This window comes from Gekko japonicus, unplaced genomic scaffold, assembly GCF_001447785.1.
Source record: "Gekko japonicus isolate JY-2015 unplaced genomic scaffold, Gekko_japonicus_V1.1 scaffold140, whole genome shotgun sequence".
Taxonomy (NCBI): Eukaryota; Metazoa; Chordata; class Lepidosauria; order Squamata; family Gekkonidae; genus Gekko; species Gekko japonicus.
Window position 1 is genome coordinate 425,730 of NW_015169781.1, and position 25,841 is coordinate 451,570.

Sequence of the window (25,841 nt, forward strand, 5' to 3'; positions counted from 1 at the left end):
GTACCACCTCGTAGATCTCAGAGAAATCGACGTGCACCTTCCTACCTGAGTGATTATGACTGTTCGTAGTGTTTTTGCTTAGGGGGGAGGGATTTGTAGTGTATTCAGATGCTGCCCTGAATGCACGGGGATGAAGTGTGAATCATCCCATAGAGAAGCTATGCTAAATTGTAATGTATTCAGATGCTGCCCTGAATGCATGGGGGATGAAGTGTGAATCATCCCATAGGAAAGCTATGCTAAGCTTGAACGTCGGCTAGGATTCGCGCCGAAAGTATTGTGTCCAATCACATTTGAACTGTCTGTGGTGGGAACGTTTGTGATTGGGCTATTATGCGAACAACCTGATAGGTTGGAACTTGTATAGTAGGTGTGGCTACATTAGCCCGGAATGTTTAAATACCGAGCAGCTGAAATGGACAAGCTGTTCGGGCTATGAGGAGTTGTACCGTGTTGGAGAAGTTGATTATCGAGCTGAATAAACCTGAGTTTTGCTGAAATCACTCTTCGACTCATTGTTAAGCGCCGGACTTAACAGTTAGCCTGTTGCAGCAAAATTAAACCGGAGTCCAGTAAGCACCCTAAAAGCTAATGACTTTTATTATGTTATGCTAGGAAACAAAATGTCAGTCTTCAAGGTGCTACTGGCTTCCAGTTTAATTTTGGTGAAATGTTTAGTGACACTGGTGTTGTGCTAATTGTAGAAGAGGTGCAGTTAAAATATATTTAGGAATATTTACTATCTGGATAAAGTGGTTGGGAAGTGTGATTAGACACTGAGAAAGAAAACCTCAGTCTGGATTTGGTCTTGTGCCACAAGGTGACATGACAGTTGACTTTTTAAAAGAATCCTTCAATAGAATTAATCTCTCTCTGTCTCTGTGTCACTCACTTAGATATTTGTATCCTGCTTTTTCATAATGGCTTGCAAAGCAGTTTACAGAATAAAAGCGCAATACAACAAATCATATAAAATGTTCATTGAAACAAATCAGAAACAAGCAGCAGCAGAGAGATAATCATAATGTTAAGGAGCAGGTGTGCAAAATTAGGAGAAAACAACAGTTGAAAATGGAAAGAATTTTTAAAATTTCTTTATTTTGCTGATTTTAACATAATCTATTTAGCTTATTTATAGCCTGCCTTTTTCACTGAGATGCAAGATGGATTACAGTATAGGACATCGAATGAACAATGCAGTCGAACCAGGAATACATAGCTGAGTGACAATATGACTAGCTAATAGCCCAGGCCAGCATAGTACCCACTCCCCACCCCTATATGAAGGCACTCCTGTAATTGGTCTGTGAAGTAGCTGATAAAGGATTTAAATAAAAGAAAGCACCGAGCTGGAGAGTACAGTGAGTGGGCATCCTGTTTTTTCTCTGTTTATTTGGCAGGACTGGGCTTCGGCTTCCTTCTTGAAGACCCATTTGTATTTAACAGAGGCTGCAACAGGATTGGCATTTTATGACTTTGGTTCCAGTCTCTTTGTACAGCTCCATTTTGCCATCTATTATGTACAACATATGTATGACATTCCATATATAATGGTACAGCTGTAATTGCTGCATATTTCTATAAATGCAGCTGAGATCACATTTCTTGCCTGATCTGCTATGAAATGTGACCCCTGGCCTTGTATTTTGTGTTCATGTTGATGGAGAGCTTCAACGGAGCTGGCCTCCATTTGTGAGATATGACAGAGGTCAAGCGGTGTGGTAGAGTCTGGAGGGCTGGAATTCTGCTTTCTCTGGACCAGGCCATGGTATGCATGGTATGGCAAGTCAGAAGACTGGTCTAATTCTTACAGAGGTGGTAAACTGTACTACTTCAGATTGCTGGTAGTGGTGGGGGCTCACATTATTGATTTTTTAAAATATTCCTCTTCCCAGCCCTGACTTGGATAGCCCAGGCAAGCCCGATCTCGTCAGATCTCAGAAGCTAAGCAAGGCCAACCCTGGCAAGTATTTGGATGGCAGACCTCCAGAGAATACTAGAGTCAGGAAGCAGAAGCAGGCTATCAAGCCACTTCTCTGAACATCTTCCATGCCGCAGTAGGAGTTGCCAGAGGTCGCCATAACGTCCAGGCATGGGGACACACACACACACATAAATGCAAAAATACCCCCCCCCCCTAATTCCTCTTCCTTGACATGCTTCTTTTCCATTTTCAAGCAAAAGGCTAGACATAAGCTTCGTTTGTGAAACCAAGTTTGTGTGCAGGGAATTTTTATATGGAGGAGCATTCAATCATGTGAGTCCCATCTGGATAGATTGCCTCAGTGAGAATTAGGCCTTTGGAAGAATGGGGGGAGAGGGGGAGCCAAGTGCTTGTCAGTCATCCCCATGCCTTTGCATTTATTGGTCAGAATGCAGGTCAGCATGAGGAGGTTGAGTTTTTGCTGAGAAATTGGATAAGCATCCTGTTTTGTACTTTGCCAACTCCAGCTCGAAATAATTCCTGGAGATTGAGAAGTGGGGTCTGTGGAGGGCAGAATTTAGGTAGTGGAGGCAACTCAGTGGGGTTGTGATGTCCTCTGAAGCTGACATTTCCTTCTGTGTAGTCTGGAGATCAGCTGTAATTTTGGGAGAACTTAAGACTCCAGCAGAAGGCTGGCAACCCTACGAGTCAACACAGCAGCAGTGTTTTCTCTGAAAAGACCCAAAGTTTTCAGTGGCAAATGGGCAGGTTGCATGTGACCAGCCCCGGTAGCACCCCTGTTGACTGACACACATCCCCAAACAATCGTCAGTTTCCTGCTTGACTGACAGGAGAAAAACAGGATGCAAGAGGTGTTTATCGAAAGGAACAAGATAAGCAGGCTCCCGGGCATTTCTAGAGGAATTCAGGACTTTGGCTAGTCATAAAGCACGTGGTCCACAGCAGGGCAGAGTTGAAAGAAAGGAAGGGCGGCACATTGAACTATCCAGGCCTCTTGCAAGAACTACCATCGTCATCAAGGGAGTGAAGTATGTGTATCCGGAGATCCTGTAATTTTCCCATAGGAAAAATTGGTTTAGTTCACCAAGGGCTTCTAAAGCAACTTAAAAGAGGAAGCAAATGTGCATGTGCACTAGTACCATGTTGAGTAGCAGCCAGGGTCTAGAAAACAGCTTGGGATTTTGGTTCTCCCACTAACTTGCTGGATGGCATTGGGCTCACTCAGTGGCAAACAAGTTTGGGATGGGCATGGGTAGGCATTCCTGGTCTCTCGCTTTGGTTTATCAGGGTTGGGATGGAATAACAGATGGTTGACATCCTACTTTGAGAAAAGAAAGGGCACCCCTGAGGCCTCAGTGCCATTTGGATAGATAACACCATTATGTTTGGGCAGAAACGCAGAATCTATTGTAGGTGCGTGTGCTTATAAAATGTAATATAATGTGTGTGCATATAGCTATAGCTGTGGTTAAAAATTGCCACCCTTCCTTCTTTCCAGGTCAGGATCCACTCTCATTGCTAGAAAATCTTCAGCCTCTCTTAGCAAAGAAAGAAATGGAAAAGGTGAGACCATTAAAAAAAAATCCCTATCATCTTAGATGTGAATGAATTATACAAATAAAGAACATTTGCTGGAGGTTTTTTATGATTGCATAATTTAGGCCTTTCATGCTAGCGGGGAAATAACCCATGTTGAACATTGATGCTAAATGGAGATAGGTGTACTTTGTGTCAAAAGCATTAACATTCTGCATCAGGAAGAAAGGGAATTCAGCAGCCTGCATAAATTGGGTGTTTTTGCATGCTTTCTTTTCTTGGCCTAATTTTGCAATTTTTTAACATGCTGGACTTTGGCCATATCTGTTCACCACTGACAATATTATTCAATAGCTTCTCTGGCTTCTCAGATTTCAGCAGGTCTTGCCACACATTTGTAAACATATCTGCTACTCATATGGGTTAGACACTTGCTTTAAAACAAAAACAGACAAAAAAGCCAAGAGTTTCAGAAGCTAGATTCTGCACTCAAAAGCATATCCTGTGCGCTCACAGAATCATAGCCCTGGATAAAGTCTGGCTGACAAATGCATGTCTTTTTTTCCACAGCTCAGGGAAGAAATCTGGTTGGCCTTTGCAACCCTCAAAGAGCCATTGGAGTGGCTACTGGATGTGCTGGAGGCCAGCAGTGATTGGAAAGGGAAAGGGCATTCCTTGGCACACCACATTGCCCATGAATTACAGTTCTGGATAAAGGAACATCCTAATTGCCAGTTGGTGAGTGGATGTGCCCTGAGCCTGGATGGAACTTGGTAGATTTTTGTGCCCTGTAGGCATGCCCTATTTTTATCACATCAGCTTGTTCTTTCCCAAAGAAACATAGAGTTTGTTGTTATGCACATGCTTATGTGCACACATCCCAGCTGTGAGACAGCACTGCCTGCATGCCAGCCGTCAGTCTACCAAATCTCATGCACAGCACACTGCCAACAGCAGGTGTGCTGTGATGGCTGCTTAAGTCACACCCTGCAAGAAGGTGAGGCTCAAAGAATGCCATGTTGTTAAGAGCTTTATTAGCATCTCCCTGCAGGTTCAGGGTTTCTAATGATCAGGCTACAGGGTGGATCTCCCTATATTCAGAGAGGCCAGCTGAGAATCCAGGTTAAGGACATATGAAATGCCCTGCAGGATCAGACCAACGGTCTACCTACAGATTTTGTCTGGCTTTGGTAGTCAATCCTTATTTGTGGTTGCTTCTGGCCTTCTGAGACCCCTGACATGCATAGAGGATTGTGGGAGAGTCCTCATCACTGAGGTCTGCACTTGGAAGTAGATGATATTTTTTCTTCTGAATGCTCTCAAAGGTCATCCCAAGATCAGAGAAGAGTTCTTGCCTGTCTTGGGAGAAGCAGGGTAAACAATATAGTCTTACCCAACACTTGCATTTTTGGATGCCTGTCCATCTAGCCCAGCATCCTGTTTCCAGCAAAGGCCAGCCAGATGCTACTGGGAAGCCCACAAACAGGGCATGAAGGCAACAGTCTTCCTTTCTGTTGGCTGTCCCCAGGATTGTAGTCATGCTACATCTGAAGATGGAAGTTTCATTTACCTGGTTGCTAACTACCAACTATTTCTATGCTTCTCCTATTTCGTGAATTTGTTTTCTTTAAAAGAAAAAAAAGCTACCAAAGCTTTAAATGGTCATCACCATATCTGATGGCAGTGAATTCTATAAATTAATTTTGTACTGGATTATTTGGCTAATTAAAGTGTGATGTACTTGGCAGGGAGGGAGGAAAACAGTCATGGGTAGAAATAAGAATGAGGTACACAATCTGAATTTTCCTTTGGCTGAAATGATTTTAAAAGCAGGTAGCATTGGGGCAAGCATGTACGGGTTTGTTTTCAGCTCAGCTCCCAAAAGGCTGACGTTATACCACTCTGAGGCTGAAAAAATTGTAGACTTCTAGAATTTCTCTCTCTGATTTTTCAGTCTGGCTTGAGGTTAAGGAAGCTTCAGTCCCGTGTGTTTCCCGTGCTTGCTCAGTGCCACATCAGCCTGATGGACTTGCTGATCAGCATCTATCAGCTGCATGCTGCAGATCGCTGCCACCTTCTGGGCCACATCAGCCACCTCCACCACAAGGACAAGTTCAAAGAGGTGAGACATACCCCTTGCCTTTTCTCTGCCCCCTCTCCCAGTCCTAATCCTCCTGCCCTTATCTACAATATCTCCCTGGAGGGAGCAGCTAGACCTCACTGAAAGAAGGAGCACTGATTTCAGTCGGCCAAAGAGTAATGAGTTCAGGCCCAGGTTTTTATGTCGGTTTTAACAGATACCGGTGAATTAATGATTGCTTTTAGCTGTGATCATAGTTTGTTGTTGGCTTTTAATACTTGCATTTTTAATTCTGCTGGTTTTATGATGTTTTATTGTGCAGCCCTCCTGCATGGAAGGGCAAGATACAATCGAATTAATGGATGAAGCTCAGAGAAACTGGCATGTTGCGGCTTCCCCATGTTGGCATCCTTACATTTGAAAAAAGAAACCTGTAATATACTTTTATGGCCACTATGTGGTGGTGTTGCTTGTTGCCAGGTCCCAGAGTAGCAGTTTCAAGTTTGAAGAAATAGTAGCTCTTAACATCAGAGGTGGGAGATTCAAAGGACGAGCTGTTTTCTAGGCTCTGGGCCAATTTCTTGGGGCCTGTGCATTCAGCAGTAAATGCATCCAGCTGTATCGCTCAGCTCTGTCTCGCCAGCCGCAGGAGAAGGGCTTTCTTTCCTTTTTAAAAAGAAGTGTTGTTTGTCACAAAGGAGGGTATCTGATTACAAGAGTGTAACTGTGTGTCTGCTCATAATTTTAGGTAAGAGGGGTTTGGAGCATGTTCATTCAGTAAGTTCAGTGCTGAAATCTCAGCTGTGTGGCAGAGTCTGTGGAGGGAAGGGAGCTTTGAACAGATGCACAATTAGATTTTTAACAAAATCTCATATTTCCTCCAAATCTCATGGTGGGGTACCTGGGTCACTCATTTTATCATCACAGCAGCCCAGTAAGGTAGGTTAAGCTGGGAGATGGGGACTGGCACAAGGTAAACCCAGTTTGGGTCTCCAGGGTCCTAGTCCAACATTCTAACCACTACACCACACTGTATTAGTTCACATAATAATGCCTAATAGTGCCTATTTAGTTCACATAACAATGCCTAATAGTGCCTAATCCTGAGCCAGAGGATTGGTCCATCTGCCTCTGCTATCTACTCTAAATGTCAGGGCCTCTCCACATTTTCATATTAGGTTTTTCTTTAGCTCTGAGCAACTGAGTCCTTGCATGCATAGTGTATGCTCTTCCACTATGCCAGGGACCCTTCATTATGTGATTTGATAAGTGTCACATGAGAATTCTTTTTCCTTGGGCACATGGCAACCTCTTTTTGATGCCAGTTCACTGCATACCAGAAACCATTGTACCCATGTGAGCCAACATCTTGGTTCTCAGAATCATTAGCTGCTACAGAAATTAGCTACTGTAGAAACAGGACCTTAACCACAGATTGTTCCCACAGATACAGTTATAGAGATCCTGTACTTTATTAAATAATTTCAGTTGGGATGGTCTGTCAGACCACTAGTTACTGAGGGCATATTCTTTATATTTTTTGCACCTAAAATCTGATAGGTGCTGTCCAAAGAGAAGATTGGAGAGGCACCCTTCATACAGGTGTACAAGCTAAAAGTTAGCTTTCCCTCTGTGTTTTCAGTGTTGACTATTGGTTTCTGAGGGAACCAAGATGGCTGCCGGCAGGGCCTTTTTTGAAACAATGCCGGAATTGAGCAGACTTTGAGGCTAATATAGCAGCAATGAATAGGCCAGGCCTGTGCTTCAGAAAGAATGAGGGGCTAGGCAGAAGGCAGGCTAGTGTTTCATCCGCATCTTATGTTACACTTCAGCCTTTCAAAGGGTGTCTGGCCCTGCTTGAATGGGCCTCTCTTGCACTCCCCAGTGCGAGGATGGGGCAGACAAAGGGGACTCTTGTCACTGGCCGGCCCCTTTAGGGAAGAAAAGCTATTGTCATATGAACAGGAGCAGTCTGGCGTGCTTCAGTGCCCCCATGATACCGCTAAGTCCCCCTCAGCAAAGGACATTGAAGGCCCTGTCAGCTTTGATTAGCGGGGTCTCATGACTTAATGTGCCGCGATATTTCATGTCGAAGGGGTGGCGGCCGTCTTCAGGCAAAATGAATGCCCTCTATTGTCTATTGAGTTATTTTATTTACATTTTTAAACAGCTTATAAAGGTAAAAAGATAACTGTGCTTTTTAAAAGAAAAGAAGAAAGCCCCGTTCCTTTTGCTTCTGGATTTTTGGGGAGGAAGGGAGTGCATTTGTGGGTCACATACAGTAGAACTTGTTTTGAAGGCCAGCAGTAGTCTCTCTCTCTCTCTCTCTTTTGTTTAATAGCAGTATATTAAATTCTAAACAGGTGGTTGTGGAGACAGGCCAAGGAAGAGGTACAATCAGTTGCTTTTTTCCCCTTGCTGACTAGAATGATTCTGGGTGTGGAGAAGAATGTTGTTTGGTGTTTTATAGCCTTGGAAAATTATATTAATGGGTTTTCTTTATTGAAGACAGGGAAATATATATATTTAATACTGCTTTTGTTCAAAGATTAAAGGCTCCTTTCCCTTAACCATTTGACTGTTTTTAGTTATGGGGTTGTCATTTCAATAACTCATCTGTATCCTTCCAAGGAGTTCAGTGTGGCTAACACAGGGTTTATAGGATTTGAACACAAACTGTCATTATAGCCCCACCCATTAACCACTACGCTACATTGGCTTTCTCTGTGCAGAATGGATTAGCTTTTTCTTAATTTGAAGAGATAATATATAAGATTGAAATGAATTGTGGCATTTATTTTTTTGATCTGCATATTCATTTCCCCTTGGAAGCTTTTTCCACCAGATCAGTGCTAATATGCAGCTAATGGTGGGAATCATGGTCCATGTCAACTACCTGCAACTACCATCATCTGGCTGGCGGGAAGACTTACCAGTGGACAGAGAAAGGTCCAGTCCACATTGCCAGGACTTAACACCAAGTGACGTCATCATGGCAGCGACTTCCAGGCAATGCTCTGGCATTTGGGCAAAAACTCTATGGTGCAAGCCAGTTTTACCATAGAGTTTTTGCCCCAATACCCGAGTGTCCCCTGAAAGTCTCTGGCAGTGTGATGACATCACTTCCTATGCGATGTTGGCATTGTGGACTGGGTCTTTCTCCTGGGAAGTCCCCCCCCCATCCCCTTCGGTTGCCAGGAGGGATCTCACAACCCTATTGTGTCAACATATAAGATGCATGACAGGAATGCTTTTATCGCTCTAAAATCATTCACCTTCCCCAAACTTCAGTTCATTTGCTAATACAACCTTGTAAAAGAGACTGTCTCCCCCTCTCTACTTTGTATAAAATTTATTTTTCTAACACATGCACACATGTCAAAATTCCCTGCTCAGAGAAGCTATATAAAATAAGTAAATTAAATTGCAGCCTATTTGCATAATTCATTCTACTGCTAATTGTGAGCACAATGTACTGGAGTCTTGCCTCTGACCACTAGAGGTGTTGTTCAGCAACTCTTTTCTGGCTTTGTAGATTTCCCTGGTGTATCTTCACTGCTAGTAGGGCTAGAAACTTGAGATTTTTTAAAAAAGGAATGCTGAGATTTGCTAAGAGCTCTGCTTACCACCAGCCTGCCAATTAAGCCCTCCTTTTGAGAATTAAGCATAGATCGTAATCCCTGTGTTTTAAGCCTGTCTTTACAATCTTCCAGATTCCAGAATAAGGACCATATCATTTTTGGCTGCTATGTGGTACGAGCTCAGAAAAGCAAAATGTGCGCAACCTTATAAAATCTGTTGCCATGTGAAGAGCTTATTAATAAATGATACAGAGAGAATACTGAAGTGTATATAAAGAATAGCATGGTGAACAGCATAGGATTAGATAGATTCATGGAGGATGGGTTTTCAGCAGCGCATGGTGAGCAGCATAGGATTAGATAGATTCATGGAGAATGGGTTTTCAGCAGCTACTAGCAAAGACAACTAATGGAAATCTCCACATCCAGAGGCAGTAAAACTGTGAATGTTGGTACTAGGAGGCAACCTCAGGTTCAGGCCTTGGCCTAGGGTTGCCAGGTCCCTCCTGACACCCAGCGGGGGATGGGGGGGTCTTACCAGGAGAAAGAGAAAGACCAAGTCCATGTTGCCAGCACTGCATAGGAAGTGAGATCATCATGCCAGAGACTTTCAGGGGACACTCTGGTATTTGGGCAAAAACTCTGTGGTAAAATTGGCTTCTACCAGAGAGTTTTTGCCCAAATGCCAGAACGTTGGCTGGAAGTTTCTGGCATGGTGAGATCACTTCATGTGTGATGCCAGCAATGTGGACTGGACCTTTCTCTTTCTACTGGTAAATCCCCTTGCTGGCTGGCTGGGGGGCAGGACCTGGCAGTGGGGACTCCCCACCTCCACCAAGGGGTTTGGCATCCGTAGCTCAGCCTCTGTGTCCTATTTGTCGTCCCCCCCAGGGCAACTGGTTAGCCACTGTATGAAACAGAATGCTGGACTGTCCATATACACTATTTCTATAAAGATGACATTCACTTGAGGCACTCCCAGACATTCTGTTTGAGGCTGTAGCTGTATAGGAGAGCACCTGCTTTGTATTCAGAAAGTCTCAGGTTCAATTCCTGGCATTCCCACTATCACGATCTTTGGGTGTCAGGTGCTCAGAAAGGCATTCCTCTGCCTGAGACAATATAGAGCTGTTGCCAGTCAGAGTAGTCAAAAGTGACCTAGATGGATTCAGTCGAACAAAGTATTGTGATTGTAAGAAGTCTGTGTATACGATGTTTGTTCATCTCTTTGTCCAAATTGAGGGACTTGAAACACAATCCCCAAATGTGGTATACTTCCATACTACCCAGGAGACTGAAATTAGGTATAAACAAGCAGGGGACATGCAAGGTCTTGCAAGGGGCCATCTCATCCCCCCCACTATTCCCTCTTGTTCCTTCCCTGAAAGCTCCTATAGCCTCTCCCATTTTCCTGCTTCCTTGTTTCCTTCCCCACCACCAACCAGCCTTCCTTTACCTGCCCCCCATCTCCAGCTTTCTCTCCTTCCCACCTCCTGGCAGCACCCTGAAAAAACTCTGCACAGTGCTAGCTGCCCGCCAGGCCCAGTTGCACAGTGGAGAACTTGCAAGGTCTCGGGGAGGGGGCACTTAATTTCCCCTTGTCTCCCCCTCCCCACACAGTTTCCTCTTTTCCTTCTCCTGGCAGCCCTCATATTGTCACCTTTTATTATTTCCTTTTCTCCTTAAACCCACCTACCTACCTACCTTTCATCTGCCCCCTATTTTTTCAACTGTATTATTTACATAATTTATACCCTGCCGTTCTCCACAATGAGGACCCAAAGCAGCTTACATCATTATCCTCTCCTCCATTTCATCCTCACATCAACCCTGTGAGGTAGGTTAGAGTGAGGACTTGAACTTGGGTCTCACAGATCCCAATCTAGCACTCTAACCATTCCCCTGCTCTGGCTCTCTCTGTGTTACAATATATTACAAGGAGGTGCAGGAATGATGCTGATTTTCCTCTCCCTGGTAGTGAGGAGCCAAAGAGGTTTGTGATTTAACATTGTTGTAGCAGGCAATGAAGTGTGTGTGTGTGTGGGGGGGGGGGTAATGCATGAGGAATCACCAAGGCAGTCACTGACACCAAACTGTTTTGTTTGTTTTTACAACTATGCATTGGGGGGGGGGGCAGCAACATCTTGAAGCAGTGGTCCCCTGAAATGCACATAACATGGCAGTAGCATTGTATTACAGCTCTAGAAAAGTCACCAGTGGGATGCAGCACCAGGATTGAGGACCCTCACCCACTGGAATCAAATTTGGGTGTGTGGGGAAATTCCTGTGACGGCCAGGAACATGCCAAGATGCCTGAAGAGTGCAAATTGAATATGTGTGTGTGAATCTTTGATGCTGTCCTTCCTTATGCATCCATAATTTTTTCCTGTCTATTTGTTTTTTCTAGGCTGCCATTTTAAGCATAAAATTGAAACTACAGCCAGACCTGGAGGTTGAGAAGGTAAAGTTTATTGTCCATATAAAAACCCTAATAAGTGCATGAATGGGAGTCTGCCTGTCTGTCTTCGGCCTTCTCCCTAAGAAGCTAGTCCTCTACATACAGAGACCTTTCCCCCCTGAAGCATGCAACATCCCCTCCTCTTGCTGTCATCATATCCACCAGCATGCAAAGAAACCACTGCTGCAGCAACAATGCAAATTTCTCAGCTTCTTGACCTCTTCTTAGATGTGTGTTCCGTTGCTGCTTCAAGATAAAATGAACGTTGTTGAATCATATGTGGAAGAATACCCCAATTTGCAGCAGCAGCTCCTGCGCCTGTTGGACTCGTGGTGTGAACCAGGCTTCAGGACTGAAACTGTCACAAGGTAGGTGGCTGAAGAACAAAGTTTGAGTCCAGTGGCACCTTTAGGACCAACAACATTTTATTCAAGGTAGATGGCTGTCTCTCTGTTTGTTTCCTGCAATAGCTGTTAGATCTTCTGTGGATTCAGGGGCTGAAAATTCTCCATCAAGGCATCTCAGATTCTGCAGGTGTATTAAGCAAATGTCCATAACCTCTCCTACTTTTTTTTTTTGCTACTTTGCATAAATTATTCCCTTTCTGCACATTATCAGGAGGGGAAAAGACATAGGACACCAAATCTCTTTTCCCCGTCTGCTGGCAATCTTATTCCGCTAACCCTCTGGCTTCTGATATTTTAGCCAGCACTGCTCACATGTTTCAGTTTTTGCAGCCATGAGGGCTACAAACTTGTTTGTTTGTTTGATGAAAGCTAAGATTATCAAGAAGTTGCATTCTGCATCTGGGGCCAACTTCAAACTTCTGTCTTTTGTATGAGATTGCATTGTATACCCAGCCCTGCATATAAAAGTAGCTCATCTATTCAGAGGAATTGTATCTCTTGGCTACCAAATGTCAGTTACTGACAGAAAGGATGGATATTCCCATCCTGCTTTGCTTGTGGTGAACCCCCCCTGAAGCATCTAGCTGGCCACTCTCAACAGATAGAATGCAGAGGCTATTGGAACCCAAGTGAGGCTCAACATAGGCTACATTGTTAAGCAACTTGGAAGGACATTTTTATTATTTTATTTATTTATGAGATATATGTCCCTCTTCTATTTTATAAAAGTGCTCAAAACAGCTTACAACAGAAAAACAACAAAATCAAATAAAAATTAAACCGAATTAAAGTTAAGGAATATAAAATAATAAAATTTATATAATAAAGTAAACAGCAGTCATTAAACTCCCACCCAGTGACCCCTTCATATCTAGCCTAAATTCCTGAAATAATTAAATGCAGCCAAAATTACAAAAACGCATTGCTGAGAACCTAAAACGAAAAGAAATTGTCAAAATGTGTCTTTATGAGTTCCCTCTCAGGCAGTATCGAGGCTTGGCCAATATAAGGCCAGAGAAAGTCCATCATAAGATGTTGAGCAAATTGATCTTCCGGTTCCTGGACAAGTATAATCTCGATCCAGGTAAGCCAATATGATTTCACGTCAGAACACATATGCACTATTTGTTTAGATATTTATACCCAGGCTGCATTTCTCCCCAATGGGGAACCAAAGTGGCTTACAACATTCTCCTTTTGTCTTCTATTTTATTCTTGCAATGACCCTAGGAGGTAGGTTAGGCTGAGAGAAAGGAACTAGTCCAAGGTATTCCAGCAAGCTTCCATGGCAGAGTGGGAATTTAAATCTTGGTCTCCCAGATCCTACCTATTCTGACACTGACTACTACAGCATACTCTGAAAATGTGTGATTGAATGGAATCCCCCCCTCTACTTGGGAAGGAAAAAGAGACATCCCCACGGAGCAAAAAGAGGGGTGACAGTAAGGGATACTGTGCAGAATTTCACTTTGTAGTTGCATTGCCTTCCTAGTCACTGCTGTGTCATTCTTCTGTTTGTTTATTTTATTTACTTCATGTAATAGTTAGAGCAGCATCCCCAGTGTGATGCCTGTGGTTGCCATAGTGCCTGCTGACACCTTTCCTGACACCTTCCAAGTATTTTTAGGTAGGGCTGTTGCCCAGCAAGTCTTCTGATTGGCCATTATAGGTCTGATTGGCTATGCAGATTTTTAAAAAACTTTGCTTTAGCGACTTTGCTGCCTCCACAGCACTGCACAACTAAGTAAGTTGTTTGTAAGCAAGAAACTTCTGCCTGACATGTTAAAGAGTTACTAGTTATGCCTAAGCTCACCACCTGATATTTTGTAGTTGGTTCTGCGGTGGCCAGGGGTCTTTTCAGGCCGGAGCCCTCCGGAGCACCGCTCCGGCAGCCCGTGTGGTGGCAAGCCCCGCCCCCGGGTCCCCCAAGCTCGCGCGGGAGCTCCGCGTCTCAGGGAAGGCCCGGAGAGCCCCGCCCCCGGGTTCCCCAAGCTCGCGCGGGAGCGCTGCAGCTCGGGGAAGGCCCGGAGAGCCCCGCCCCCGGGTCCCCTGAGCTCGTGCGGGAGCTCCGCGGCTCAGGGAAGGCCCGGAGAGCCCCGCCCCCGGGTCCCCCGAGCTCGCGCGGGAGCGCTGCGGCTCGGGGAAGGCCCGGAGAGCCCCGCCCCCGGGTCCCCTGAGCTCGTGCGGGAGCTCCGCGGCTCAGGGAAGGCCCGGAGAGCCCTGCCCCTGGGTCTCCTGAGCTCGCACGAGAGCGCTGCCGCTCGGGGGAGGCCCGGAGTCCCCCGAGACACACTTCCAGCAGCTCTTTCGTTGAAGAAGCGGGAAGTGCTCTTAGAACCTGCCTCAAAGAAAGGTTAGGAAGACCTCTACAAACGACTGGCAGGCCTACCTGCCAAGATCGCTGTGATCGCCGTGATGCCGCGGTCTGATGTGCTAGCGCACTCTCAGGCCTTCCCCCTAACCTCAGTTATGCTCCCGAAGCGGCGGAAAGCTGTTAGAGAGAGGCTCGATGCAGGCCTGTCGAGGGCCCCGAAGAAAGCTGTCGGGTTCTAACGAACACAAAGGAATGTGCCTTTAATCCCGCTGAGAGGGACTGCCTATCCCCCACCCCAAAGTGGATGCTTGCGGCTGATGAAAGATATTGGACGGAGAGCCGCTCTGCATGGGAGAGGAGAGTCCTCCTCCTGAGGTGACAAGAGGAGTCGAACGGGGGGGGGGAGGGCATTGCTGAGATGGCAGTGGGTCTGGTTTTCTCCGAGGAAAGCCAGGATCCCGAATCCGTGCGTTGCAGAAGGCGAGAGGCAGCGGAGAGGGTAGGAGCGAGGTACGTAAGCACTGACGCCGTCACCATAAAAGGTTTGTTCTCGCTGGATGGAAGGGATGGGAAGGGGGAAGAACTCGCACCGAGGCCGGCTGCAGGGCGCGCTGCCTTTCCTGGTGGCCAGAGGTTCTCGGGACAGTGGCAGGTGTGTGTGAATATAGCTGCGATAGACACACCCACACCCCAACCACTCGGGGGCTGGACTGAGTGTAACGATAACCCTTTCCAAAGTGGGCAGGCGAGATGGGAATGTGCTGCCTTCCCTACAGCAGAAGACGCTTCCCTAGTTCCTCGTGGAGCATTCCTGAGGGCCTCAAAGGGGCAAAGGACTGGTAGAAGGGCGTCACGTCGTGTAAGCATAGCGGCTTGGGGAAGGTTCAGAGAGCCTCGCCCCCAGGTTCCCCCGAGCCCCGTGGGAGCGCTGCCGCTTGGGGGAGGCCCGGAGAGCCCCGCCCCAGGTTTTCCGAGCCGCGTGGGAGGGCTGCTGCTCCAGTCCCCCGAGACACACTTCCGGTAATGTCAGGGGGTGTGGTATATGCTAATGAGTTATGCTAATGAGCTCTGGCCGCTCTTTTTCTACAAAAAGACCCCTGGATTTGTTTCATTACATTTATTAAAGAAGTCTGTCAAATAAGCTATGTCTTTTTTGGACTCAATCAAGTTGGCTTGTAAAGCATCATCTTTGTTTTCTAGGAACTCTAGCACTGAGTCAAAGCTCTTCGTCTTTGAAACGGAGATGAGCACCGCAGCCCTAGAGTCAGACTCGACTGGCTTTCGAGCAAGGGAACCTTTACCTTTACCTGCCTCCTGCAGTAACCATTTTGTGGTTGTGCCTCCTACCCTACATCAATATTCCAAAGGTACCCATGAGCTCAAAAAGGTTGGGGACCCCTAGGTTAGAGTGTTGAACTAGGACCTGTGACAATAAGGTTCAGATCCCTGCTCTACCATGGAAGCTTGTTAGGTGATCTTGAGCCAGTCACACGCACTCAGCCTAACCTACCTCACAAGGTTACTATGAGGATGAAATGGAGGAGAGGAGAATGATGTGAAGTTTTGGGTCCCAACTGGGGAGAAAGGGAGGGTTCAAACGAAGCAAATAAATAAATAAATACCCCACTTTTCTCATCAAAGGGAATCTAAAGGAGCCTATATTGTTCTCCTCTCCTCCATTTTATTCTCGCAACAACCTTGGGAGGTAATTTAGGCTGAGTGTGTGTGACTGGCTCGAGATCAGCCAGCAAGCTTCCATGGCAGAGTGGGGATTTAAACCTGGGTCTCTAAGATCCTAGTCTAACCAGTAGACTATGCAGTTAAAAGCTGTTTCTCAAGTCGTCTCCCATCCAGCACTGACGAGGCTCAGGTCTGATTAGCTTTAGCACAGTTCCTCCAGATCATGTCAACAGTCCGCTTGAGGGGAATTGCATGATTTGAATGTTCCCCTGTGACGGTACCTCTCTTTTATTTTGTGTGGTTAGTTGTGATGTAGTTTTAAATTCCTTGTTGTTTCTTTCTCTCACTCAAAGTATCTATCGCTGCCACCAGGAATTTAATTCCAGTCTTTAATTAACCTTTCCCACAGTAATGTGCCCAAGCTCTATGGCTCCTTCGTTGGACTATGTGGTTCTGAGGAGAAGACTCTGGGTTAATGATAAACAAGATAAAACTTTATTGTATTGGTTACAAGATGTTTTGTTAAGTTGCTCAGTAAAATCTCCCCTTTTACTCAGGTCTCTGTCAGCCTTTTCCCTCACACTCTTAAAATACTCTGAGTATATTAGATTTTGCCTAATATGCCCCCTTAAGTATATGTTCTTCTTCCTTTAGAATCTTGATGCCTTTCACAGCACTTGTATATGATTCTAGTTAGAAGACTACTTCTCAGACTGTGTAGATTGACCACAACTGACAGCTACTGACTGCTGACTTCAAACTGAACACACTTCCTTCTCTTTCTCCACACACATATCTAGCTCCGCCCACACACTCTCAGTCACCAACCAATCACCTCACTCACTCACCTCCCTCTTTCACCCTCTTGTTCTTCTGACACCAACCATTTAAAGAAACACCTACATATAACTTGAAATTATTACATTCCCCAGTATAAGTTTCCCTACTTGTAGAAAATTAGCTTCCCAGGAATAAGGCTTTTAGTTGAGCCGTTTCCCTGGCATGCTGATTTCTGTGTGCAGGGATTGAACATGTATGCATGTGTGTACTGGAGCACTAAATCATGTACTTATCCACCCCACCCTCTTTTTCATTGGCAAACCTTTTTGTTATGTGCCTTTGTTATTAAAGCACTGACATTCTTAAGAGTACAGAATTCTGCACCCCGTATCACATATTTGCATTGTGGTGTGGTCTGTGAAATCATGGCTTATGCACAGCCCTGACTAACAGTTGCCTTAGATTTAAGTGGCTGGATTTTCAGTTTGTTTAATTCCAAAAACAGACGTTTCCTCATGTTCAACTTACTACTGGATTCCTTGGCAGTTGATCCACAAACAGTGGAGTAAGTCTGAGCACAGTGCTCCCACATGTCTGCCCTCCCAGTACATTTTCACAGTTGTGGAGTCAATTTATTTTCTTCTGCAAGTGCCTTGCCTTAAGTAATGAGGATTTTTAAGGAAGGGTGTTTTCATCATCAGTGGTGTCACAGTACCCTCCTGTTTTTATTTTTGGGCATGCTTTATCAGTATAGTGTTGTGGTGATCATTTAAGCAAATTCTCTGAATTTCCAGCTTTCCCATTTTTTAGTCTCTAACACCTTCTGTCATGGAGATATAGAGGAAAAGCCATATCTGGGTGGGGGAAGGGGCTAGAAACATCCTCTTTTGACAACAAAAGCTGGGAAGTCAAAGATCTTGCTTAATCTGTCATTAAGGTAAAGGTTCCCTTGCTCGAAAGCCAGTCAAATCCGACTCTAGGGTTACGGTGCTCATCTCCGTTTCAAAGCCGAAGAGCCAGCGCTGTCCGAAGATGTTTCCGTGGTCATGTGGCCGGCATGCCTAAACACCAAGGCGCACGGAACGCTGTTATCTTCCCACCGAAGCGGTACCTATTTATCTACTTGCAATTTCTTGCTTTCGAACTGCTAGGTTGGCAGGAGCTGGAACTAGAGACGGGAGCTCACTCCGTCATGCGACACACTCAGGTCTCAAACTGCTAAACTGCCGACCTTCCACAGCCTGCAGTTCAGTGTCTTAACCACTTGAGCCACCGCAGTTCCTATCATTACAAACACTATATTGATACATCAATATTTTAGAACCATTTAAATAAAAGTAAACCACTTTTTTTCAGATTGGGGTGCCAAGAGAGGGAGTGGTTTGATGATGACAGTCCAATCATCAAAAAGTGGGCCAGAGATGGGTAGGAGTGGGTGGGACAAAGAAAACTGAGAGAAACATTACTCATGAGGAAAAAGCCAAGTCAAAATTGGCATCCAGAAAAAGACTGGGGTAAAAGTGGTCTCAAAAGAACTGAGGGGAAAAGAAGCAAAAACTAAAAGCACAAAATGCATGTGGAAATCAGGATAAACCAAAGCAGTATGGGGCCAGAACTGATGGGGGAAAGCCATGCGGAAAAGCCCATAGCTAAAAAAACAGCCAAATGAATCTGTCAGAACATACAAGGACATTAAATTGTTCATGCTAATTGGCTCTACTCAGTCATGTCAACACTAGAGGGTAGGAGTGAGCTGCCCTGGAACGTCTGCAGTCTGAGCATTCTGTCTTGCAGGTTTGTGTGGGAAGCTGGGTTTTCACCTATTTGTGGTTTAGAATGATGTCTGACAAGGCAAACATGCCACAAGATTGATGGAATCATTCCCCCATGAGATTTTTTTTTACTGTTTCTCAAGGTTCTTTGACACAAAATGTCCTTGGGGGATCTTAAAGGATTAGGCTCATGATCCATCAGGTGGTTCCCTATGCCAGCCCCAGTGAAATAGTTAGGGGCTGAGGCATTGGCAGCCTTTGATTCTTTCACTGAGGCTGGCCTGAGAGAACATCTCAGTGAATCACACTCTTAGGAATTCATGTTCACTTTTGTGGAGAAGAGAGTCCTTCATTAGTATCATTTTGCACACTTTTTGGTAGTCAGATTCATGCACCAGAGAATTTGTGTTGCCCTCCTGCACATGTGGCATCTTTTTTTTTTGTACTTCAGTGGAAACGATGGGGATCTTCTCACATCCAGTACCAGCTCCCCTTGATGCATTCACAGATGCTCTCTTAACTGCTGCTGCCTCCTTGAGCACACTTAGGGTCATCATGGTGACAAGGGGTTGCCAGATTGGGACTCAGTGTGATGTAGTGGTTAGGCTGGAATTTAATCCCCATTTAGGCATGAAGCCCACTGGAGTGACCGTACTTAGCAGGGTTGTCATGAGGATAAAATGGAGAAGGGGAAGGAACCATGAGCTCTTTGGGGGAAGGGTAGGATTTCTAACATTCTTAATCAAGTAATTTAATGTTGAATAAACGTGGAAGGTTAAGACCTATCAGAATTGATTTTAGAGAGCTTTGGTTGGGGTTTCCATTCAAGCTGATTATTTCCTTTGGAAATACTGAGAGAGCTTTGAAAGCAGGTATTAATTAGCCATTGGAAGCCTCTGGAGTTAAAGAATTAGGTTAATTTTGTGTGTACTTCTTCCAAAGTAATTTGTCAAGGCCATTTTATACTTTCATTAGAACCTCATGGTAAAAGCTTTTCTTGGATTCTGCTATTTCAGGTGGCAGTGAGAAGGGAGGCTACTAGCTGGTATGGTCTGTCTCCCATTTTTAAAAAATCAGCATGTTTAAAATTAGCAGGCTATAGGGAAAGGGGCAGGTTACTCTTCCCCCTGATTTATTTTTCTGCGTGCATAAAGATTAACCGCCATGGCAAAGCATCAAAATTTGCTTCCCCTCCTTCACTTGCTGCCTGAAGTGGTAAAATTCAGGATGAGCTTTGTTCCTTGTTTTTGATCTTTTCTTGTTAATGATTTCATTGATAGTTATAAACTTTGTAACAATCATGTGGGGTTTAAAAAAAAAGTTCAAATGCCTTGACTTTCTGAATGTCTGGCATATTGTGTGTATTTTTATAATGACTAATTTTGAAACCCTATAAATGTGTCTTGTGGTACAGTGGGCAAAATGTTTTGACTGGGACTGGATAGACATGGGTTTGAACAGGGAGGAGCTGCTCAAATCCCTGACATAGTTGAAGGATCTCGGGAAACAGAGCTTGGAAAAATCCCCAAGTCTTAAAAAGTGGACATTGAATGGGAGGGGCCAAAGCAGCAGTTTGGTGGTGGTGCAAAGTGCTGTCATGTCACAGCTGTAGGGTTTTCAAGGCAAGAGATGTTCAGAGATGGTTTGCCATTGCCTGTCTCTGGGAAGCAACCCTGGACTTTCTTGGAGGTCCTCCATCCAAATACTAACCAAGGCCGAGCCTGCTTAGCTTCTGAGATCTGATGAGATCAGGCTAGGCTGGGCCATCCAAGTCAGGGCATCAGTTTATAGAGAGAGCTAACAGCTGGTGCTGGGAAATAACCTGTGCCTGGGATGCTGCCAGTCAAATTCACTAATGTGGAGCTAAACTGATGATTAGCTGTAAAGCAGCTTCGTAATTTCACTCCTCCTCAGCATGGCCTACCTCATAGGGTTATTGTGAGGATAAACTTGGCTAACAACCCATGCAACCCAGGAAGGCAGGCTGGGGTACCAATGAGAGATAATAAGATTTAATAAACAATGAGAAGAAAATCCCTGATCTCCTCCTTCCCTATTTGTTTGCTTGCCTGTCTCCTCCTGATCCATTTTTTTATCCCTTCTCCCTGCACATCCCAGCCCTTTGCCCCAACGCCACCAACCAGCGTCACCTGGGAACTCTGAAATACCTGTTCTACAAGAGGTTTGTTGAGGTATGTTGGGGGGGGCATGCGGGTTGTACAAAGACTGTTGTGTTTTTGATGCTGAGAAGACATCAGTGTTGTTTGTGATTTCTCTTCCAGAAAACCATGACTCAGGAAAACTGGACCGAACATGTTCAGGTAAGGGTGCGAATTATCTCTGGCTTTGCTTCCAATGTGCAAGTTGCATTCAGTGCTAACAAAGACATTAAAATGCTGCACCAAGCCAAGGTGAACTCTCCAACCAGTATGCAGCATGCAAAGTGAGCATATATGCATAATGCCTTCTGTTTTGTACAATTTACCTACAATGTTTTGTTTGTTCATTTGTTCTTTGGTCTACTAGCTCATAGCCATAAGACTCTCAATACATTGAACAGGGGATTAAAATAAAGCCATTAAACTGTCAAAATCAACTAACACTCCCCCCAACTCTACAGCAGTAAAATTCAGACAATAAAAATAGCAGTGGTATACATTCAGAAGCATTCAGAAGCAGCTTCAATTGAACAGCAAGCAAGATTTGAAACAAACAGGAAATTTTGCAGCTGGGCTCTGGGCCAGTGGCAGTTGAACAAAGGAAGTGTCACTACAGAGAAGGCCCTGCCCCTGCTGGCCACCTGGCCTTCACTATTTTGTAATATGTATGCTGGGGTTTTGCTAGTCATGTGGAGGTAGGGGGCTAGGAGGTATGTAAAACACGGAAATTTCGCTTCCCAGTTCTGACCACTGGGAATCATATTCACCCCTCCAATTTCAGCTGGCATTGCCCTCACATATATTGACTGGCCTAGAAATCATCAGGAAACTCTGATTTGAGTCTTGCCTCTGCTGAAACTCAGTAGTCGACCTAGGCAACCTGCCATCCCTCTGTCCCCACCCCACCCCACTGAAGTGTGGCAATAATGATACTGGTTTAGCTCATGGAACTGTTGGAAGAACTGTGATAAGGTAACATGTCCAAATTCTTCTGATCTCTGTAAAGCAGTATATATGAGCCAGTGGAGTGACTAGAGTGCTGGAGTTTGATAGGAAGACCCAGGTGAAGATCCCCATGCAGCCGTGCAGCTCACTAAATGGTCTTGGGGAGGTAACCCTATGTATACCTTCCACAGCTCTATGGATAAAGGGTAGGAAACAGTGTAATTTATTATTAACTAGGCGCAAAGCCCGTTGTAGAAGCAAGACAACGGGCGCTAGAAGGGCATGATGGGTATCCTCCCCACACCACCCCTCTCTCTGGGGACAAAATTGGGGCCAGCTGGAATGCTGCCAGCGCACAGGCTTCATCCCTCGCCATCCTCCTTATCCTTGGTGCTCTCGCTCACTCCCCCCCCCATCCCCACCTGTCCTGCAGCAGCTCCTTCAGCTGCGAGGAAAGGGAGCCTGGCTGCAGCCTGCTTTTCGTCAGCTCTCCACTTGCCTGTCGGGAGAAGATGAAGAAGGGGGTCGCGTGTGTGCTGGAGCATCTCCCGGTCCGCCCCACCTTACCGAAAGGAGGTGATGGGGTGAATGGAGCAGCTGCGGTGGGCCACAGTGAGGCACAGCGACCGCTGGGGCGACACAGCAGGCAAGTGTCATTGTTGGCCACTGCCTGGCCTAGCTGTACTCCCCGTCGCTGACCGCAGTGCATCCCTGCCAGTGGGGCGGGGATGGGAGGGAGGTCCTGGCTTTCCTGCCAGTGGCCAGCCCCAGACCCGCGAGCACCTGGCCACCTTTGCGTCTTCACCTGGCCCCACAAATGGTGAGCCACGGGGACTGGGGCCCTTCCTGGTTCTCTGGTGTCTCACTCTGTTCCTCCGTTGTGTTGCAGTCGCCCTCCTCACCCTCCACCTGCTGGAACGGCTGTCTCGTCCCTCGGCTCCCAGCACACTGAGGGCGAGACTCCATTCCCTTCGCCAGCTCCCTCAAGAGTGAGGGCGAAATGCTGGCCACCGGCTCCGTGGGCGGGGCCGAGCCAACGCAGCGAGGGACTGGGAGACCATGAGAGTGGCAGCTGAGTGGCCCAAAGGCTGTGGGAGCATGTCCAGGAGTCACACCAAAACTCTTTTATATATAAGGAGTGATAGTGGTACTAGTAGTAGTACTAGTAGTAATATTAGTAGAAACTTGCTTTTCAAAAATAAAAATTCAGACTGGTGAATTCTGGATCAAATACTACAGTCTGTATGTGTTCTACATTCTTGGAGAAGAGGAGCATATGCAGACTAGAACCAGCCTGATGTAAGGGCTCAGTGTTGGAATAGATCAGGGAGACCCAGGTTCAGATCTCCACTTTGCCATTGAACCTTGCTGGGTGATGCTGTGCCAGCTGCAGTCTCTCAGACTAATGTATCTTACAAAGTGGTTGTTGGGAGGATAAAATGAAGGAGGGGAGAATGATATTATCAGCTGCTTTTGTGCCCCAGTAGGGAGAAAAGCAAGCGTGTAATTATCTAAATAAATAACATCACTACTCCTAGCTGTAAATTTCTGTTCTTCTGTGCATAAAATTCTGAACATTCTTGTTTCCTTGCTTCTGACTCAGTTGCATTTGTCGGTGAGATCATTTGCCTGTTCAGTTGCTGAGAAAGGACAGCTTTGCACTAGGAAGGTGATTATTCAAAAGTGCTCACAGAGACTAAAAGGATTCCTCTTGAGAAAGGAAATTGGGTAAAGTGGAAAGAAATAAGAAACTCATCCTCACTCAAAAGAATGCGTCTCTCTGTGGAATGTTGTAATTATGGATTTAGGGAATTCAGGCCAGTTTGGCAGGGTGTGAATTTCTGAGTTCATTCAGTCTGCCCTCTCAAGCATTCTGTCTCCACAACAGAGGGCACCAGGAAATTTAATGCACCAAGAGAGATTAAAGAGAGAGAAAAAAATGTTTCTGCCAATCCTTCCATTTGCTAAAGATCCTGCAAACATACTTATTATAGCTTTGGCTCACAGCCAGGTGGACTCCTTGAAATAAGATCAAGGAGCTGTAATCTAAGTACTCCTTTACACGTTGTGTTATAGAGCAAAGCTGTAGAACCCTGGAGCGCTGCAGAGAGCAGGGGGAGGGCAAAAGGGGGAACCAGTGTACTGTGATAGGGAGAGTGTTAGGCCAGGACTTGGGAGACCTGGCTTCAAATCTCCATCTGGCTGTGAATCTCACAGGGTGATGCCTGGCCAGTCCCTCAGTTCAAGCCACCTCACTGGGTTGTTGTGAGAATAAAATGGGGAGGGGAAGAAGGGAAGGATGATTAAATATATGACAGATATTTCTCAATGTTTCCCAACCTAAGTATGTTGTAAGGTAGCAAGAGAAAGGGGGACTGTGCTAAACCTTGCTTGGTGGCATGCTAATTTTTTATTTAAGGGAAGAGGAGAACATTTGAAAATGAGCACTTGGTCAAAAAGGGCTTGTGGCAGTTTTGTGCTCAGCAAGCCTCATGCAAGGAAGGTTTTAATCACAGGTTTTCATTAGCATTAAGAATCTTTGATTTGCATGCCTCAGGATTATAGATGGAATGATATGTCTGGGGGGGTTTGGTTTTTTGTTTGTTTTTTAAACACAGGTTTCAACAAGTCTGTGTTGATCCTGTATAATTTCCCCCTCATCTTCAAAGTTTGATCAGGGAATCTTGCTAGAAGTAAGGACAAGAGGTTTTGGTTCAGCGATAGGGCATCCACTGCCAAGAAGGTCCTAGGTTCAGACCCTAACGTCTCCAGTTAAAATGATTTTAGGTGACAAAATCTGGGAAAGAACTTTTCTGCCTGATACTTGGAAGAGCTGCTGCAAATAAATACTAGACCAAATGGAACAGAGAACTGACTCAGTAGAAGGTAGCTTCATGTGTTTAGGAGAGGGAGCAGGGGAAGTAACATACAAGCATCACAGCAGGTGTGTAAGAGTAGAAGCAATGAGTGTACACAATAAGCCAGGAAGTCCCCAGTTCAAATTTCACTGAGGCTATGAATTTACAAAGGAGCTTAAAGGCCAATTTATTCCCACAGTGGACTTGAGTGCATGTTTGTTTATTTGTATGTATGTGTGTATAATACACACACACACCACCCTTTTCTCCTCAATGGGGGCAAAAGCGGTTGCCACATTGTTTTCCCCTCCTCTGTTTATCCTCACAACAACAACAACCCTGTGCAGCAGAGTAGGCTTAAGAGAGAATGACTGGCTCAAGGTTCTACCAGCTTCGATCTGATCAAGCGCAGCAGTTCTAATGTTTTGGAACTTCCCAGCTTGGTAGTTCAGCTCTGCCTCTGTACCTTGCTTGCAAAGCAAGGCTTCTTCACTGCTCTGTTTCCCGCTCCTACATGTGCAAACGCAGCCTGCCCAGGTGGAATGCTGCTGCTGTGGCTGTCAGGCCTCATTCTTGAGATGCTTTTAGCAATGCAAAGGTGAGACTCTCCTGTCAGAGTGGGAAATCAATCATTTGATGGCCCGGGGGAAGAAAAAAAAAAACAGAAGGGGAAAAGGAAAGGGGTGGTGTTAAAGCCAGATTGATTGCAAAACACTGTATGCACTGGGCCACACCACCAGCAAAACAGGCCACAAAGCCACAGTGAGATGAGCCTGCAAAAAACAGGAAACCGTTTCTGCAGTTCAGGTTAGGGATCTGTACTGCTAGGACACTCAACCAGGTTACATCACCTCCAGGAGCAACAGAAACACCTTATATCTGGTCCATCTCTAGGACAATTTTTCCTGCCTTTCCTTCAAGGAGCATTAGAGCGGCATCCATGGCTCCATCTCCCCCAGTTTACCCTAGCTTAGCATTCCTCTTGGAAACTCACAAAGATGGCCTTAAAGGTGATTCCATATTCAGGATGTGATTGTCCTAGATATGCTACCTCTGTACATGGAATGTCTAGTTGGTTACCATGGCTAATAGCTCTTAAGATACCTATCCTCCACTGCTTGCCTTTTAATTGTTTTAGTGGCCCTGACCACACCAGAAACCTGCAGAATTAGATAGAGGTTCATCTAGCTTAGTGTCCTGTTTCTAGCAATGGCCTGCAAGATGCCTCTGTAAAGTCCACAGGCCAGGCAAGAAAGAAAATTCCAAGGAATTGGTTGTTTGCCTTGATGGCCTGTCAGATCCTTTCCTACTTACTCTGTGGGGCTT

At 45.4% G+C, this 25,841-nt stretch overlaps 1 protein-coding gene across 1 annotated transcript in view; it reads left to right on the forward strand.

Annotated features, from left to right (window-relative positions):
* EXD3 (exonuclease 3'-5' domain containing 3) overlaps window positions 1-25,841 on the forward strand; it is a 217,408-nt gene that overhangs the window by 32,273 nt on the left and 159,294 nt on the right. The window contains exons 3-10 of the mRNA XM_015416778.1: window positions 3,444-3,508; window positions 4,052-4,219; window positions 5,436-5,603; window positions 11,550-11,603; window positions 11,829-11,968; window positions 12,991-13,091; window positions 20,672-20,745; window positions 20,836-20,874. Of these exons, the coding sequence (XP_015272264.1) occupies window positions 3,444-3,508; window positions 4,052-4,219; window positions 5,436-5,603; window positions 11,550-11,603; window positions 11,829-11,968; window positions 12,991-13,091; window positions 20,672-20,745; window positions 20,836-20,874 (809 nt within the window). The remainder of the gene's footprint in view (window positions 1-3,443; window positions 3,509-4,051; window positions 4,220-5,435; window positions 5,604-11,549; window positions 11,604-11,828; window positions 11,969-12,990; window positions 13,092-20,671; window positions 20,746-20,835; window positions 20,875-25,841) is intronic.